A 19,139-nucleotide genomic window follows, 5' to 3' on the forward strand; every position below is an offset into this window, starting at 1 on the left:
TCTGGCGACCAAATTTGGAGCAACATCTTTACAGCAATTGCCATGTCACAGGCGTGTTCAAATTCAAGGGTCCCACAGCCCCCAAATTTAAAATGAGAGGTGGATGCAGCACCCATCTACACTTTTGTTTTGTTTTGTTTTGTTTTGTTTTGTTTTGTTTTATTCATTGCAAAGCATATCAAAGGATGGGGAAGCCCAGCCCTGCTCACTCCATGATTCAGGCAGAAATAAGATACAACTTCGTGTGAGTCTGACTCGGAAGATGATCCGGATCCAGAGACGGCTTGGGAAATGGCTGGCATGTCCTGAAACTAGGAATTATATTGAAGAATCCAAGACAGAACCCATAATTTCGTAGGGAAAATGTGTTTTATTTAAATTAAAAAATAGTGTGAAAATTACAAACTGTTAAATACAGAAGACAATTTTATACAACTTAATAGAATAAGAAGGAAGTATATACATCACTTTTTTAATAGGCGCAGATAGACTTGCACCAAACTTCAGGATTAAGCAATGGAAAATGTGACCATGCACAAGTCCGTCGCAGTGAAGTTTCAGAATTCAAGTGATTCCAGGCAAGGAGCCAAACTTAACTTGGCTTCTTTCACCTTAAACAGCCCCCTTGGAGTAAATCCACACTCGCAATTTTAAAGTGAACGGCGGGCCCTTCCCGCCCCCCCCCCCAAACATAAATTTCCTCTAGCACTGTGTTAAGGCAAACTGATAAACCAGTTTCTCCACTGTTAACCCTTCCATGGGAACAGTGGTTATTGCTATCTCCAATCAAGGGAGAGTATGTCTTTAAAAAAAAAAAAAATCTTTTTCTTTTTTTCTTTTTTTTTTTTTGTTTTTACTAGAATTAAAATTGACCTTTTGGTGTGTTTCTCTTCCTGCTTGCCTTCAAGGGCCGAACGGCTCTGCTACAAAGCTACTGACCGCAGGAACACACGGAGACATTAGCAAGCATTCCTGAGCGTTTGCTTTTAGATTTCTCGTCTCTCGGCTGAAGTATTAACATTCTGCTACCCAGAGAACTTTGCAGAGTACAATGTGGTATGTGCCTCCCTGGTTCACTCCTGGGAAAAACGACAGCCTGAACGGGCGGGTGATGGGCCCTGGATTTCCCAGTTACGTGCGTTCTGGGTCTCCAACTGCTCCTTTAAATAACAGATCCATTCTCAGGCTGACTGGCCGAGTGGGAAATATTTTGTCCAAGCTTCCTCACACCAGGCCATACAGGATTTACCACAGAGTCTTAACATCCAAAGACATCCTCCCGGCCCCCTGGGGATCTCAATTCAGGAGCCTCATGAAGGCAGTGAGCCTCTTGATGACAAGCCCAGGACCACACAGCAGATCAGCGTCCAGGCTCGGGATCAGAAAGCAGAACCCGGACCCCTGCTTTGTGCAACCTCCGCCTGACTATGCCCTTCTAGGTCTCGGGGCCGAGACGAAATGCCACACGGTGGAGGCCCACGTTACGTCGACTCCCAGCTCCGAAAACGAGGCTGGGAAAAAAGCAGCAGCAGAGCTAACGGCTTGGCCTCGTTCAACCCCACCATCACCCCTTCTGGAAAGATCCAGAAGAGTCCCCTGCATGGCTATTCAGAGTGCAGGTTAGATTCTGGGGAAGCCCTTGCAACCAAGAAAATGTCCCACCAGCATGCGAGGCCGGATGGTCTGAGGTCAGAGTTCAAGGTCATAGGTTAGACAAAGGGTCAAAGTAGCAGATTACATTTTATAATCCCAGCCAAGGTTATCAGGCTTAAAGGTTGCTTTTTCTTTTTTCTTACAGTATGCAAATGAGCCAGGTTTCGCTCTCCAGCTTTCTGCTATCAAACAAAAGTCTTCCCTCAGACATCCCCCCTCTAACCTAAAAGACCTCCAAATTAAGTGCTGTACCCCACTACAGGGACACAAGAGAGGTACTTACAGCCAATCAGATCTAGAACAAAGCTCTAGGCAAATTAGCAGATCAAAACTAGTCCCTCAGCGTGTCCTGGGCGTTGGGCAGCCCTGGGAGGGGGGCAGACGCCGTAGGAGTTAGTTGCCCAGGGCATCCAGCGCGGAAACAAGGGCAAGCACGGCCACCTGCCGAATTCTGAACCGGAACCCCAGCCCCCAGGCCCCAAAGTCAGCGTCCACACTGCACGTCTTCAGGGCTTTTCCGTGGCAGGTCTACACCGCAGGCCCGGCAGCGGCGTGGACGACTGGCTGCTCCCTCAGGCTGAGCCTTGGCCCCCCATTCAGGGGCTTGCCCAAGGTCTCTTTAAAGTGGCAGCGGCATGCACTGCAAAAGTGAAACCAGACACGGAAAGTGTCCGTCCCCTCTCTGAGAGTGCTGGCTGATGGAGGGCCCCGGGGGTGCTAGGAATTCTGATGGATGTTCTCCGAGGAGCCTTCGCTGCTTTCGTTGAGGAGCGTCTCCGAGGTCTCCCCCAGCTCATCGTCCGCCCCCTCCTCCTGGATGGTGAGGTGCACGTCCGGTGTGGAGGACTCGGAGCTCACGCTGTCGCCTTCCATGGAGCAGAGGGTACAGGACAGGGCGGGCGCCACACTCTCCTGCAGCATGTTTAGCATCATGGGAACCTGCACCGACCTCAGGCCCGACACCATGGGCAGCGGCTTCATGGCCTCCCCCCAGAGCCTCTCCTCATCCTTGTACAGCAGCAGCAGGCTGGACTTCTTCTCCCGCCTCTTAGATTTCATATAGCCCAGCATGATTCCGATCAAGAAGACGCCGTAGAAGGACATGACGACCAGAATGTAGAAGTACTCGTTGCCGTTGCTGCTCCCGCTGCCCGGCACGTGGGACACAAGGTGGCCGCTGGGGGCTGCGGTGCTGGGGTGCGTGCTGTTCAGAGGCTCCATCTCAGTATTGAAGCACCACTCAGCCAGGGTCTGGGGAGAAACCTGCAGGTTAGAACTCTCCCACGGGTCCACGGTGCAGGGAGGGGGGGTGAGCATAAGGTTTGTGGGATCGCAACGTCGTAAAAGCCTGTAACTGCACCGGGCAGTGGCGGTAAGAGGTCCCACAAACTAGTTGGCAGACGTTAGCAATGAAAGGTCAGAGTGGAGGGGGAAGATAGGGAGAAACGTGACCAGGGGTTTTCTCTTTGTAGTGTATACATGTCCTCATAATTGCATTTCCTAAAGTGAGCGTGTCAAAAGCATTGCCTTTTTTTTTTTTTTTTTGAAAAGCAAAAGGAAAAAGTATAAGACGAAGGGGCATAAAGGAAAATAAATAACATTTGAATCACTGGGAAGCTTTGTCAAACTGAGCGAAAGAAAGAAAGAAAGAAAGAAAGAAAGAAAGAAAGAAAGAAAGAAAGAAAGAAAAAGAAAGAGAAAAAAGCTAGCTTACATTTTGCTTCTCAGACCCAAACCTATTTTTAATTCAAACCCAAGTTTCCTTACAACAAAGAGAGGGAAGGAAAACTTCATCTGCTGATTGCCAGAAATATCCTTGTTTCAAATGTTTCTGAAACAAAGTTGCATTGCTAACTTACCGAAGGCTGGCAAATTTCTTCCAAAGTCCCGAGTTGCTAAGTGGCCAAGCCCAAGAGCGTGCTTCCTCTGCGCGGGGCTCAGCTCAGCGCTCTGACACTCTGCTCCCGGGATATATAGTCAAGAAGTGCATCGTCACGTGTTCGGGGAGGAAGATTTACAACAGAGGTTGGTCGTGGCAGAATGAACAGTGCACTCGGAGCGGTGCAGTTCAGCTCACCGAACTGCACAGCTGTGCAAAGAAAGAGAGAGACGGGGAAGCAGGGATGGCTTCTCATCCCCCAGCCCAGAGCCAGAGTTTCCAGGTGGCCCTGAATATAGTGAAAGGGGAGGGGCGGGGGGAGAATGTGCCCACTGGGAAAGGTTACCCCAAAGTCTGCGCTCATTGGAAATTAGTTAACTCCCTCTTGGGGAAAAACCATGATGCCTTCCACAGGTTTCCAGAGACAGTCAGACACCATCATCTGGATAAAGGACAGTTGGAATCAAGTGCAGGATTGACTGTCAAGAAACTGGGACTTACGTTTCTGTTCTTCCTAACGACGCAAGCTCCATAAATCCTTCCCAAACCTTTCTGCACTTCAGATTCCTGGTCTGTAAAACTGTTGGAGGTGAGGGTTTCACCACGCAGAATTCTGTGGACTGTGTGAGCTTTTGAATCCCTGTCAGCTTAATCATTCTAAGATTTAAGGCTGCCTGGTGCCAGATAGCCTTTTGAAAACATGGAGACGTTCTACCTGTCTTCTGCAGCCAGCTCATAGATTTAGTTTTCATAATAAAAAAATCTATTTTTTATAATAAACAGAGAATCCTCCAGCTTCTCTTCAATAGCGTGCGTAAGGTGAACATGGGTTATGGTGCAGGGCACCGTGGGTAGGTGTTGCCCCCGTTCCACGGCACTCAGCTCCTCCTCGGTGGCGTCACACAGAAGCCATCCACACATCTCTTTGCTGTCTCTGGGGGGTCGGGGGAGGGGCAGGAATTCTGCCGGTGACCCGCTGAGCTCAGTTCAAGCTTTTAAAACCTATGCAGACCTTGTGTTAAAATGGCCGCTGTGATCAAACTTGGAAAAGAGATTGAAGGCTTTGATGTCAGTCCATCCGCTCCCCGGGATGCTTATTCTGAGAGGCTATTAGTCCAAGTTAAAGTAAACTGGGAGGGATGCTGCGTTCCCAGTTGTCTGCGGCCTATGAATCGCAGCCAGGTTATCTTGGGGAATCGACCCTAGAGAAAACATTTCTCGTGGTTCTGCTGCTGTTAAACCGGAGCTCAAGGCAAACGTGGCAACATCTGGAATGTGTAGAGCCCAAGCACTGGGACTTTCACAGCTGCTACACAACTCACCCAGCTTCGTGCCCGGCCCTAAGTCTAGGAGGACACCTGTGCAAAGAGCGGGAGAATGAGCACGTGCTCCTATCTTCCCCACCGGTCTACTCACCTTATGCTTTAGGCTGTGTTCACCCGTAAGTCCCCAGCTGGCTCCAAGGTCGAAGCCCTGACCATTCCAACACCAAGATCATCTGTACACTGGACATTTGGTCATACCAACAAAGACATCCTCACGGCTACATTGGTACGTGAAAAGCTGCACGGCTACCTTGGCCAAGGTAGATTTGGCCTTTGCAACTTGTTTTTATCATAAGCACCTGACAACTTCCATCTACAATGATGCTGACAGTGGTTTGTCAGGGTCATCGGAACGAGAGAGACATTGTTGATGGTGGAGCCCAGTATTGCATGTAATCCATGCCTTGGGACATAACAGATCTGTAATCACCCATCAGTGGCGAAACACTGCAAATCTACAAGCCTCCGGAGGAGGAGAGGAGATGGCAGATTTAAGAAGCAAGGAAGTTGGGGCGCCTGGGTGGCTCAGTCGGTTAAGCGTCCGACTTCAGCTCGGGTCACGATCTCGCGGTCCGTGAGTTCGAGCCCCGCGTCGGGCTCTGGGCTGATGATGGCCCAGAGCCTGGAGCCTGCTTCCGATTCTGTGTCTCCCTCTCTCTCTGACCCTCCCCCGTTCATGCTCTGCCCCTCTCTGTCTCAAAAATAAATAAACGTTAAAAAAAATAAAAATAAAAAATAAAAAAAGAAGCAAGGAAGCATGAAGCCGGGGGCCGGGAAGCCATGCCCGAAGCCGAAGTTGCAAACGAGAGAAATCCTCCAAATCAAGCCAACGGTCCCAAGACAACAAAACCAAGAAAAAGATGGATGAATCCAGAATGAAGTCCAAAAGGCAGAGCAATTCGGAGACATAGGAAGAACAAAATCTTGTACAGGCACGAGGGAGGGAAGAGCCCAGAGGAAACTCGGTTGGATGCCTGCTGGGTGTCTCTGCTTCTTCTAGATGTTTCTCCTACAGTTAAAGAAATGATGCAAGTGAAGCACTTAGTGCCATATCTGGCAGAATGCGTGTGCCCCATCTATGCTTCCTGCTGTCGTTTTTGAGAGTGCTTTGCTGCTAACGAGAACGTCAGGTTGTCTTCCGACGCGCGTGTGCCTCACTTCAGATTTTTTCTTGTTGCTCTTTCCTCTTCCATCAAGAATAGAATGGAAGACGTGGGGCTTGCCACCTCATTACCCACAGCCCAACCTTCTCTCCAGCTCTCACCTGTAACAGTATTACGCAAACGATGGCAGTGAAGAATGGCGTACAATGTGAGGGAGGAAGGGAATGCACCTACCAACTGCACTTCATCAGGGAAAGGACGGGGACATGCAACGATTACTAATTCCTTCTACTCTGTGTCACAGTTTCAAGAGACAGCAATGTTAAAGAAGAAAATCCATTTTCCAAATATTTTCTCCTAGTCTGTGGCTGGCATTTCCATTTTCTGAAGTGTCTCTTTTTTTAAATTTTTTTTAATGTTTATTTATTTTTGAGAGAGAGAGAGAGAGGGCATGGGCAGGGCAGGGGCAGAGAGAGAGGGAGACACAGAATCCGAAGCAGGCTTCAGGCTCTGAGCTGTCAGCCCAGAGCCTGGCGTGGGGCCGGAACCTACAAACCGTGAGATCATGACCTGAGCTGAAGTTGGATGCTTAACCAACTGAGCCACCCAGGTACTCCCCCCCCCCCTTTTTTTTTTAATCAAAGAAAATATTTTGTTCAAGCTCCCAAAACAAATTTGAGGAGTTAAGTTGGGTTTGAACTGAAGAAAAAAGCCAAGTGGAACCTGGAGAGAAAGTTTTCATTTGGGGGAAGTTGAAATCCATACATACATTCTAATCAAAGACCTGTCCCGAGTAGGGTTTTTCAAGTTTTTAAGAGTCTGCCAAGCCAAACCCTTCATGGCCTTTGCTAGTCTTGTTTGGCTTTTTCCCTTCCCTTTTTCTCGCTTGGCCTTCAGTCTTTCTCTTTGTCTCTGGTTCATTCATACGGGGTACTGCCCATGCTGGCCTAGAAGACTCTTTGTTCCTCTTAAAATCAGTTTCCGTTTGCATATCATCTTTTTCTTCTTGTGCCACTTACTAAGTTTTTCTCTTGACAATGTTGGGGTACCACCACAGTTGCTACCTCTTGAACATCTTTCATTACAGCATCACCATCAGGACGCCTGGGTGGCTCAGTCGGTTACGTGTCCAACATTTGATTTGGGCTCACGCCAAGATCCGAAGGTTCATGGGATCCAGCCCCGCATTGGACTGTGCACTGATACCACAGAGCCTGATTGAGTTTCCCTCTCTTCCTCTCTTTCTGTCCCTACCCTGCTGGTACACATGCTCGTGCTCTCTCTCTCTCTGCCTCTCTCAAAATAAATAAGTAAACAATTTAAAAAAACACTATCCACTTAAAGAATACTTTTAAGTCTGGTGAGTTCCTTTGGGGCATTCATTTTTCTCTTTTCAGCATGCATCTTCCTTTGCCACTTACTCCATAAGCTTTTAGCCATATTTTACCTGCAAAGTGACAAACTAGGAAACTCACGGAACCCAGGTAGTCCACGCTGACCAGAAGCTTCCACACATCTGCTTTACAGACAGCCCCTTCCACACTCCCCGGAGTCCCCAGCCGTTGTGCTGTACTTGGAGAGCCAAGATGCCCCAGAAATCTTAACAATGTCTTTTGAAGAGCAAAACTTTCTTCATATTGATAGATGCCAACTCAGCAAAATTTTTCACAGTTTGCGCTTTTTTTTGTATCTTAAGAAATTTGGGGGGCACCTGGGTGGCCCAGTCGGTTAAGGGTCTGACTTCGGCTCAGGTCATGATCTCATAGTGTACAAGTTCCAGCCTCACGTCGGGCTCTGTGCTGCCAGCTCAGAGCCTGGAGACTGCTTCGGATTCTGTGTCTCCCTCTCTTTCTGCCGCTTCCCCACTTGTTCTCTGTCTCTCTCCGTCTCTCAAAAACAAATAAATGTAAAAAAAAAAAAAAATTTTTTAAAGAAAAGGAAAAAAAGAAATTTTGTCTCAGGGAGCCTGGGTGGCTCAGTTGGTTAGCCATCCAATTTCAGCTCAGGTCATGATCTCACAGTTGGTGAGTTTGAGCCCCATATTAAGCTCTGTGCTGACAGGGCAGAGCCTGGAACCTGCCTCATAGTCTATGTCTCTGTCTCTCTCTGCCCTTCCCCGACTCATGCTGTCTCTCAAAAAAAAAAAAAAAAAAATTATTAAATTAAAAAAAAAAAATTTTGTCTCACCCAAAGTCACAAAGATTTTCTCCTATGAACTTTATCGCTTATCTCATATACTGAAGTCTGTGATTCATGTCAAGTTAAATTTTGTATGTAGTGCAAGGTATACATCAAGACTCATTTTCTTTTTTTTTTTCTTTTTTTTTTAATGTTTATTTTTGAGACAGAGAGAGACAGAGCATGAACGGAGGAGGGTCAGAGAGAGAGGGAGACACAGAATCCGAAGCAGGCTCCGGGCTCTGAGCTGTCAGCACAGAGCCTGACGCGGGGCTTGAACTCACGGACTGTGAGATCATGACCTGAGCCGAAGTCAGATGCTTAACTGACAGCCACCCAGGTGCCCCTACGTTCATTTTCTTTTTGCATATGTTTGTTTCATTGCTCCAGCATCATCTACTGAAAAGACTGTCCTTGGCCCATTGAGTTACCTTGGAATCTTGGTCAAAAATCAATTAACCATATATGTGTAAGTCTATTTCTGAGGTCTTTGTTCTGTTCTTTTGATCTGTCTATCCTTGCATTGATGGCATGCTGTTTTGATAAATCGATTCTGAGCTGGCATTTTAAGTGAATCTAAGATATTTCACAGCCCATACCTAGCTGAGCATCTGTTATGAATCGAGCCTTTGGTAAAGGCTTTGCTTGCCTCAACCCTGTGAGGTAAGTATCATCATAATCATTTCATGGATAAGGAAATTGAAAGTCAGTGAGGCTAAGAAAATTGCCCAAGCCCGTGCCAATGGTAGTGGTCGACTCGGGATTTGAACCCAGGTGCGCACAATTCCAGAGCTCATTCTCTTTTTCCTACCCTTTGCCTCACTCAATGAAACAAAGAGACTGAGAAAAAGTAGAAAATAGAAGATGGATATTTTTCCAAATTTTTTTGAGCCTTAATAAAACTTTCTTCTTTTTTAATGCTTCCATTTTATTTATTTATTTTGAGAGAGCAAGGGAGAGAGAGAAAGAGCGTGCACATGCGTTGGGGAGGGGCAGAAAGAGAGAATCCCAAGCAGGCCCCGAGATGTCAGCACAGAGTCCAACGCAGGGCTCAGTCCCACAAACCATGAGATCATGACCTGGGCTGAAATCAAGAGTCAGACACTCAACCGACTGAGCCACCCAGGCGCCCCATAAAACTCTCCTTTAAAAAGTGAATTCCTACACGGCCAGACATAGATGCAGGCGTGCAGTTACAAATTGTTTATTCTGAACTCATGCTATCAAAAACATTGGAGGCTGTACCAAACTCAATATGTTCTCGAAGTTATCAGAGAAGTAGAAATATTTTTATCCTTTCTCCGTATGGCCCGTAGTAAAACAATTTCCCTTTTGCTCATAGTCGTAACTGATTTCTGGTCTTGTTTTGATTTTTTTTTTTTTTTCCGCCTGACACAGTCCTGACACACAACTTTCTCCAGAGCTTTGAGTATTTTAACTTCCTGGTAACGTCATTTTTACCAAATGACCCTGGCCACACATCTCTGAAATTATGTTCGCAGCTTCTGTGACTAAACAAAGTCAGTGCTGGGATAACAGCACGGCGGCGGATCTCATCAGATGAAATGGAAGTCTGGAGTCCAGAGATCTGACCCGGCTCGGCCTCACCCGGGCTACGTGACTGGCTCAATTACATCATTTCTCTGTGTTTCAGTTCTGGCCCCTCAGGCATGTCAAGAGTAGGATAATTAATTGTCTCAGGATACTCGGAAAAGTCCCATAATCCATGAGGATAGCCGTCTTCAGACTGGGCTGTGAGGAAGAGAGACAACGAGATGTGAGATAACCAGGCTACAGGACTGGCAGAGTATTGCAAAACGCAACTCTCGGTGTCTACCCCTGATGTTGCTTTTCCCAGAAACCCTTCCAGAAAAGTGGCGTCTGGGAACTCTTGTCGTGGTCATCCCTTGTAATGCCCTGAGTCACCCTTCCTAGACACATACTTCTTAGCATCCCTAGCACTTGGGGTGAAACGGGGCTGGGTATCTTCTAGTGCTTTGCAAGACCTCCAGACCCTCCTATAACACCAACTATGTCTCAGGGGGGATGTGGCTGGAGGCGGGACATCACCCACAAGAAATTAGGATGCAAGAACTCAGGAGTCTTGAAGTTAGAGAATGCCTGATAAAGTGGTCACTAACGTGCCCTTGTTATTTATTCCGACTCTCTTTCACCTGATACTTGTTTAGCAAATGCTTGCGTAGTGCTTGAAATGTCTCAGGAACCACCAAAAACACGCGTTACAAATTTCATCTTATTTAATCTTCCTAAAAATCCTTTGAGATCGGCTCTTGTATCTTCCCTGTTACACGGATAAGGAAACTGAGGCCCAGAGTAGTTGAAGTAGCCTGCCCAAGACCCCACAGCTAGGACCAGGCAGAGCTGGCCTTGGAGCCCAGAGCTGAGATTCGGAACCCAGAGTCCTTGGGTCTAACCGCTACACCACATGGCTGATTCTGGTTATCGAATAGCGCTATGTACGCCCTGGAACCGGAGTCAGTGAAAAGAGAGAGAGTCTAAATGTCCCCTGCAGCCTGCAGCCTGCTAGACACAGAGAACTAGGGTCCTACCAACATCTGGAAAAATCTGAAGGGTGAGAGACTGTGTCCAGCGCTGGCTGTGGAGAAAGGCTGTTGAGTAAGGAAAGCTCATGCTCCCAGAGTTTGTCAGGAGAAAGACACGGGAGTGCTTTGGATAGTCCAGACACGGGCCACAGGGGAGGGAGCTCACAGACCTGGGATGCAGGCCGGTTCCTGCCCAAGATGGCAGCCCAGGGGCTGAGGGAAGAGATTCGTTCCCCGCGTCCTGAGAAAGTGCCTGGCATGGGGGCAGAGCCCACGGTCCTACCCACCAATAGCTTTCAGTCTTCCCGAGGCCTTAGGGGATTGGCGCTCGTAGGGAGAGGGAACGACAGAAGTTTTAACTGTAAATGAACTTGAGAAATTCCAACCATCATGTGGGAATCAATGTTTTAATTACTGAACCGAGGCTGTTTGGGCAGACTGGAAGAGACAGAGGACTTTTTGTTACCTAAGAGGGACCAGAAAGGTCGTGGGATCTGCCCCCAGACTTCCACCCTGGGGCAGAGGAAGAACGGGCCCCAGAGAATGAGTCTGAAGGAGCAGCGGCACTCATCCTAAGGGCCACCTCGTGATGACACACGGGAGATATCGGGAGATATCTATTTATCGGGAGATAACATGTGCAGAACGCTGGGCACGGTGCCTGGAACTGGCCAGCGTCCACTTATCATAAATACTAAACAGTATCAGAAAAACACAAAAAGACAGTAGTTGGGGGAGCTCCACGGCATCATCTATCTGAAACTTACGTTGAAGGACTGGAAGCGATTCTTCACTGTACCACTCCGGGCACCTACCGTGGACAACAGCAAGAAGGAGCTAAGTACCCCCCACGGACTTCCCTCTTTAGTTTTCACAAGAGCCCCATGAGGGCTACTGTGAACAGACCTGTAGAAATGTGGAGAAGGGGGTCTGAGAAGGCGAGTAACTCGTCCCGCTCCCACAGCAGGACACAGCCGACCTGTGATGGGTCGTCCTGCCTCCCACTGAAACCACGCCAGACACGTAGTCCTTCCCTGGGACACACACTGCTCAGCCGCTGCTGGTCACTTCCTCTGGCCCCAGCTAATCAAGGGGTCAGGACTGGCCTCGGGACACCATGGAGAAGGGCTTCAGTGATTCCAATTGAGCAGGGCAGAGCGGACAGTCTTTAAAAAAAAAAGTCTTGAAGCCCTCCAAAGGTTTTCTTAAACCCTCTAAGTGACGGATCATAACACAGGGCCCACTGAAAGCTAAGAGGTGGACTGTAGTTCATAATGCGGTATTATATCCTTGACACTTGTTCGCAGTAGATCCTAAGCATTCTTACCACACACACACACACACACACACAAAGTTGACCATGTTAACCAAGTGAAGCGATGAATGTGTGAATTACCTTGCTCATGTGTATCTGTATCAAATCATCACATTGTACACTCTAAACGTATACAATCCTATTTGTCCCGTTATTCCTTAATAAAGTTAATAAAGAAACCCAAGAGACAGAGCTGGACTAAGGCCCAGGACAGCCCAAAGCCAGTGGGCCGTGACGAGTCTCTTTCGTCTCAGTCATGGCTGTGCAAGGGTCAGCCCAGCTAAGCATGGAGAATGGGAAGCTCCTCAGGTACACCTCACCTCTTGAGATCACGTAGGCGGGATTTGCCCGTAGGATCACAGCTGGGACCCTAAGGGACCCTAAGAGACCAAAGCCTGCTGTTCACGGAGGGTAGCAACTGCAAAGGGCGGCACACTGCTTCCCACAAGAGACCAAGGAGTGTAGGCCTGGACGCTGGAGGGCTGAGTTTGGTACCCAGGACCATGCTGAAAGAGCAAGCATTCCTTCTGAGCTCAAGAAAGAATTCACCCCGGGGGCACCTGGGTGGCTTAGTCGGTTGGGCATCCGACTCCAGCTCAGGTCATGATCTCTTGGTCCGTGGGTTTGAGCCCCGAATCAGGCTCTGGGCTGATAGCTCAGAGCCTGAAGCCTGCTTTGGATTCTGTGTCTTCCCCTGTCTCTGACCCCCGCCCCCCAACTCGCGCTCTGTCTCTCTCTCTTTCAAACATAAATAAACATTAAAAAAAAAAAATTTTAAAAAGAATTCACTCGGGGCTCCTGGGTGGCTCAGTTGGTTAAGCGTGTTCAACACTTGATCTCAGCTCAGATCTTGATCTCAGGGTTGTGAGTTCAAGCCTTGTGAAAAAACAAATTCGCTTCTATACACAGGCAGGAAAGGAGTGTCAGAAATGTTGATTTACGCTGCACAGTAAGCTTGAGGAGAAGAAAATGTATCCCTGCCCTGCCTGGGGGGCAGGGGGAAGGGGGGAGGAGGGGGAGTTCCTGGGAAGTGAGAAAGTCACATGATTAAGTTGGTCACTGACCACTGGTTGAGCTTGGTGTCTTGGATTAATATTTCTAGAAATTTCAACCGAACCCGCATCACAATCCTGGCCCCACGCTCCACTGGGCATAACCTAAAGAAATGATATATTCGCTTGGCCTATATCTCTTCATTTATTCATTCACTGATTCATTTAGTCAAATAAATACACATGTCCTGCCACCCAAACCAACAGATATGTCATGAAATCAAAGGATCAAAACAAAATAAGAAACGACTGATTATAAAGCAAAGAGGTCAAAATAAAAATTAGCGTTGGATGACCTTGTCTGGCATCGGGGCTTTGTCAGATCCCAGCTTCCTGCATGAAAACTGATGAGGGAGCGTGAGGCAGGCTGAGGGGCAAAGCACAAGTTAGCACCACCCCGCCCCCCCCACCCCTACCCCAGGCGGGATCTGTGTGATATTCCTTGGACACTCCTGGCTCCCCAGGAAAAAGGAAAAGGGTTTAAGTGCTTGCCATGTTGATGTGGGAAACTAAGGCAAATGAAAAGCTGAATTCCCTTCCTGACTACAGTCCATTGACAAGTCCTTGAAACAGGAAGAGTGACCCCCCCTCTAAGTGCTCAGCTGCCTTGATGAATACATTTCACTAGGGGCAAAAAGGAATCTTGGTTTAACATTGTCCCAACCTGGAGGATCCTGTAAATCCATCATCTCAACTGCCCCAGGATATATGCTGGCAATCAAGCTCCAAGTGTATGCTCCCCCCATATGCATCTGAAGGGTCTCATGACTGAGGTTTTATTAAACTGTGATAAATGGCGTTTCCCTAGCCCCTCGAGGTCCTGGAAACCTTGCTTCCAAAATTCCTTGGAGACTTACTCTATCTCTGACCCCCTCCCAACCTCAAGGGTATATAATGAGTTACCCATCAGGACCCCAGTACGGCTCTTCCTGCCCACGGGTCCTGTCCCCATGCTTTAATAAAATCATCTTTTTGCACCAAAGACATCTGCAAGAATTTTTTCTTGGTCGTTGGCTCCAGACCACCCCACCAGCACCCCAAAACTTCATCAAATACTACTAACTTCCTCTTTGAAGGGAACCGAACGTTTGTCTACAATGACTCACGCTCCTCTCAGCAGCCCAGACACAGGCTGTGATCTCCAACCTGAGCTGGCCCACCATGACACTGTTCCTACTTCCAGTGATCGCCTAGTGTGACAGCAGTCAGGCTCAGCCCCAGGTTGTCTCTATGACAGAGGTACAACCCACAGAAAGCCAGTCCCTCAAGGCAAGTCTCCTGGACAAGGACCTCTTTTTTTTTTTTTTTTTTTTCTATAAGAAAGAAAAAAATCTGAAGCTCATTTGAGATGGTCAATACCCTACGGCTTGGCTTTTATTTCTGCCATAAAGCGTTAAATTTTTTCATAGAAGTGGAAAGGCAAGTTTGCCTCTTCCATCGGTCTAGGAAAATGTTGGTTAAATTATCCAAGCCACCTAGGCATAAGAGGAAAAATAATAATCACCATAAGCAGGGGGGAATGGGTAGGAAAGCAGAGGGATTAAAAACAGTTTCCAGAATCAGATGCCTACATTCAAGTCCCAATTTCTGCCACCCACCAGCTGTGTGGCCCTAGGCTATTTATTTACCCCTCTGTGCCTTGATTAAGGCTGTTGAAAGGATGAAATGAGATCGTGTATACGGACTTCAGCATAGCATGAGGCGTCTCCTAAACACTCCATAACTAAGGTATTAACAATTAGCCCTTACCATGGCCAGGCAATATGCCGAACGCTTTTTTTAACTGAGATATCATTTCCACACCAAGAAATTCACCATTTTAAAGTGTGCAATTCAGTGGTTCTTGGTTTATTCACATTGTGCAACCATCATCACTATCTAGTTCCAGAACATTTTTATTATCCCCAAAATAAACCCCATACTCATTATCATCACCCCTCCCCCAACAACCAAGAGTCTGTCTATGGATTTGCCTACCCGGAACATTTCATTGAAATAGAATCACACAGTCTGCAATCCTTTGTGACTTTTTTCACTCAGCACAATGCCTGCAAGGTTCATTTCATGTTGTAGCAGGTGTCATTCTTTTTATGGTTGAATAATATTCCATTGTATGAACACACTACATTTTGTTTATCCACACGTCAGTTGGTGGATATTTATGTGGTTACTGCCCTATGGCTTTTATTAGTAGGGTTGCTGTTAATATTTAGGTACAGGATTTTGTTCACGTATATGTTTTCAATTCTCTTGGGTGTACACCTAGGAGCGGGGTTACTGGATCATATAGGAATTCTTTGTTTAACTTTTTGAAGAACCACCAAAGTGTTTTGCACAGAGGTGACACAATTCTTTTTTTTTTTTTAATTTTTTTTTTTTAACGTTTATTTATTTTTGAGACAGAGAGAGACAGAGCATGAACGGGGGAGGAGCAGAGAGAGAGGGAGACACAGAATCGGAAACAGGCTCCAGGCTCTGAGCTGTCAGCACAGAGCCCGACGCGGGGCTCGAACTCACGGACCGTGAGATCATGACCTGAGCCGAAGTCAGACGCTTAACCGAGCCACCCAGGCGCCCCTCAGAGGTGACACAATTCTATATGCTTGCCAACAGTTTTGAGGGTCCCCTTGCTAACACTCATTATTTTCCTATATTTGATCATAACTGTCCTAGTGGGTATAGAATAATATTTCAGAGGCATGTGGGTGGCTCAGTCAGTGAAGCATCCAACTCTTGACTTCAGCTCAGGTCATGATTTCATGGTTTGTGAGTTCAAGCCCCACATCAGGCTCTGTGCTGACAGCACGGATAACTAAGCACTGGATATTAAACCCTTATCAGATATATGATTTGTAAACATTTCCTCCTAGTCTGTGAGCTGCCTTTTCATGTTCTTGTTAGTGTCCTTTGATCCACCAAAGGTTTTAATTTTGAGAACGTTCAACTAATCTCTTTTTTTCTGTTGTTTCTGCATTTTTCTGCAAGTTTCTGCATGTTCCCTATGTATTTGGTGTCATACCTAAGAAACTGTTGCCTAGCCCAAGGTCACAAAGACTTACACTGATGTCTCCTTCCAACATTTTATACCTTTGGCTTTTATATTAAGTTTCTTGACCCATTTCGAGTTAATTTTTGTATATGATGTGAGGTAGAGGTCCAAATACATTATTTTGCATGTGGATATCCTTTCCCATTGAATGGGTTTAGTACTCTCATGGAAAATCAATTGACTATAGTTGTCTGAGCGTATTTGAGAGCACTCCGTTCCATTCCACTGATCTTTACGTCCCGCCTTATGCTGGTACTACGTCATTTTGAATTCTGTACCTTCGTAGTAAGTTTTCAGATCAAAAAGTGTGAGTCCTCCAACTTTCTCCTTCTGTTTTAAGATTCTTAGCTATTTTGGGGTTTTTTTTGCAATTTCATATGCATTTTGGAAATGCATGTCTTTCTAAAAAACAAGGACAGTTGGAATTGTGATAAGGATTGTATGGAATCTGTGAATTGATTTGTGGAATATTGCCATCTTAATAACATTAAGGCGTTCGGGGGCCTGGGTAGCTCAGTTGGTTGGGTATCTGACTCTTGATTTTGACTCAGGACGTGATCTTGTGGTTTGTGAGTTCAAGCCCTACATCGGGCTCCTGGATGATGGCACAGAGCCTGCTTGGGATTCTCTCTCTCTCCCAATGTCTGTCTTTCCCACGTGCTTGCTCTCTCTCTCTCTCTCTCTCTCCAAATAAATAAATAAATAAAACTTAAAAAAAAATAATATCAAGGCTTCCAATCCATGCATACAGATGATTTTCCATTTATTCATTTAGAAATATTTGATTTCTGGGACACCTGGGTGGCTCAGTAGGTTAAGCGTCCGACTTCAGCTCAGGTCATGATCTCCCAGTTTGTGAGTTGGAGCCCCGGGTCAGGGCTCTGTGCTGACAGCTGAGAGCCTGGAGCCTGCTTCTGATTCTGTGCCTCCCCCTCTCTCTGCCCCTCCCCGCTCTCTCTCTGTCTCTCAAAAATAAATAAACATTAAAAAAATTTTTTTAAGAAATATTTGATTTCTTACAGCAGTATTTTGTAGTTGTCAGTGTATAAGCCTTATACTTCATCTCATAAATTTTTTCACTAAGCATTTCATTCTTTTTGATGCTAGGTTAAAAGGAATTGCTTTTCTCATTTTATTTTCATATTGTTCATTGCTAATGTATAGGGATACAATTCACTTTACATATTAATGTATACTGCAACCACGTTGAATTTTTTTTTATTAGATCTAACCGTTTTTTAGTAAATTCCTTGAAATCCTTTACATATAAGATCATGTCATCTGCAAATAAAGATAGCTCTATTTCTTCCATTTCAACCTGGGCTACTTTTATTTCCTTTGCTTCTCGAAATGTTGTTTGTCTGTTTGTTCACTTTTCTGGACTAATTCTGTAGCATCTGAGTTCTCTGTCATGTGTGGCCGCTGAAATCTCTATTCAGTTTGCTTAGTGGTGAGCTAATGACCACACAAGGATTGATTTCAGTATCTTTCAGAGCCAATAAACTTCCTGGTCTTCCTCATGGGGTACTGTATGCGTGCTGAGACGCACCTTCAACCCTCAGGCAACTTTAACTCTGCCTTAGCCTTCACTTCCCACTTGTTTAGAGCTTCATTTCCAGCCAGAGGTGACGGCTTCCAGTCTATTTGATCTTTACTGAGTATTCATACGCCCAAGCCTATGTGTTAGTCTCAAGGTTCCCAGAAATATGTCAGAGCTTTTCAAAGCCTCTGTGAGTATCTCATTCCTCAGTTTTTTAGGTTTTCATTTTTGTTTTCCCTGAAGTGTCTTGGTGACCCCAACCATTATTCACAGCCTCAGGCAATCACAAAGTTCATCCATTGCCTCTAATTGTTTCAACACTGATTTTCCTCACTCAACAGACTCAGAGTTAAGCAAATAAAGACAACTTTGCAAAGAGTGTCTCCCAGGGAATAGCCCAGAAAGGTAAAACAATAGCAATTCTCTAAGACGGGGTTTTGAAGGAGTTCCCGTGTCGTTCTGCTCCCTCCGGTGGCCGCCAGACTAGTAGATTTCAGTGTGATTTCATTTTCAGGCTGTTAATTTTAACTGGCCACTGCAGAGCTGAAAGGGAGAATAGGAATAAGAAACTTAAAATACCATAAAGCTTCTTGTTCTTCCTGAAATTCTGTCATTTTTCCTGAATAAACACTCCCTGGATTGTTGTCAGCCTTTGGTTAATTTCCAGGGTTCTGAAAAAGTCAAGTCTGACATTTTTTGCCAGGGTTTTTGTTGTTGTTGCTGTTGTTGTTGCTTTTATGGAGGAGAGAATTTTCAGAAGTTCTTACTCTGCCATTTTTCACCGAGGTCGCTTTGACCTAGCGTTCTAAATGCAATGTAGCACCGTGGTCAGAATTGGGCTTCCAGCAGTCAGGCCGTCTGGGTTCAAATACCAGCTCAACCGGTTACTGGCTGTGCCACCTTAGGCAAGTTCCTTAACTTCCCTGTGCCCCATTTTCCTTCTCTAGAAGGCAGAGCTATAATAATAGTATTGAGTGCATAGGAGAGTCCTAAAAATTCAGAATTAACACATGAAGAAAGCCCAGTATGGCGCCCAGCACGTAGTAACAGCTCATTGGTGCCATTATTGGAGCTGCATTGCTAAGGGAAGGGCGATTATTCTCTCCACTTGACAAATGGAGAAAGGGGAGCAGAGAGAGGTGAGGGAAACGGCTAGGAGTCACATAGCTGATAGTCCTGATGGCTCTGCTACAAACCAGGATGCAAGGTGACCTCCAAGGTCACGCCTTCTTATGCCACTGATCCAACCATCAAAGAAGTCAGGGCGCGGAGGCAAATGCAACAGACGCCGAGCTCTGCGCCTGTGAACACGGACCCCCTGGGGACCAGAGACTCCCACTGCACCCCTTCTTCTTAGTATACCCAGCAGAGAAGGCAGAGAGAAAGGCCATGCACACAGGTGGTACAAAGCAAGCCCTCGGGGGAACTAATAGAGGAAAACGCGTGCAAATGGAGAAAGGGCTCAGGGAGGAAAATCAGTG

General features: G+C 46.4%; 1 protein-coding gene and 1 pseudogene across 1 annotated transcript; both read right to left on the reverse strand.

Annotated features, from left to right (window-relative positions):
* Positions 1-350: 350 nt before the first annotated feature.
* Positions 351-3,817, reverse strand: KCNE4 (potassium voltage-gated channel subfamily E regulatory subunit 4). Its single transcript, XM_058703356.1, has 2 exons — positions 3,513-3,817; positions 351-2,904 (listed from the first exon to the last, which is right to left on the reverse strand). The coding sequence occupies exon 2, from the start codon at positions 2,872-2,874 to the stop codon at positions 2,371-2,373; it is 504 nt and encodes a 167-aa protein (XP_058559339.1). The 5' UTR covers positions 2,875-2,904; positions 3,513-3,817; the 3' UTR covers positions 351-2,370.
* Positions 3,818-6,117: 2,300 nt separating this feature from the next.
* Positions 6,118-7,400, reverse strand: LOC131505704 (protein LLP homolog; annotated as a pseudogene).
* Between the last annotated feature and the right edge of the window lie 11,739 nt (positions 7,401-19,139).

This window comes from Neofelis nebulosa, chromosome 2, assembly GCF_028018385.1.
Source record: "Neofelis nebulosa isolate mNeoNeb1 chromosome 2, mNeoNeb1.pri, whole genome shotgun sequence".
NCBI classification, from domain to species: Eukaryota; Metazoa; Chordata; class Mammalia; order Carnivora; family Felidae; genus Neofelis; species Neofelis nebulosa.

What these genes read in the sequence shown, in the direction of transcription:
- KCNE4 (XM_058703356.1), bottom strand. Translation starts at nt 2,874, where the DNA reads ATGGAGCCTCTGAACAGCACGCACCCCAGCACCGCAGCCCCCAGCGGC.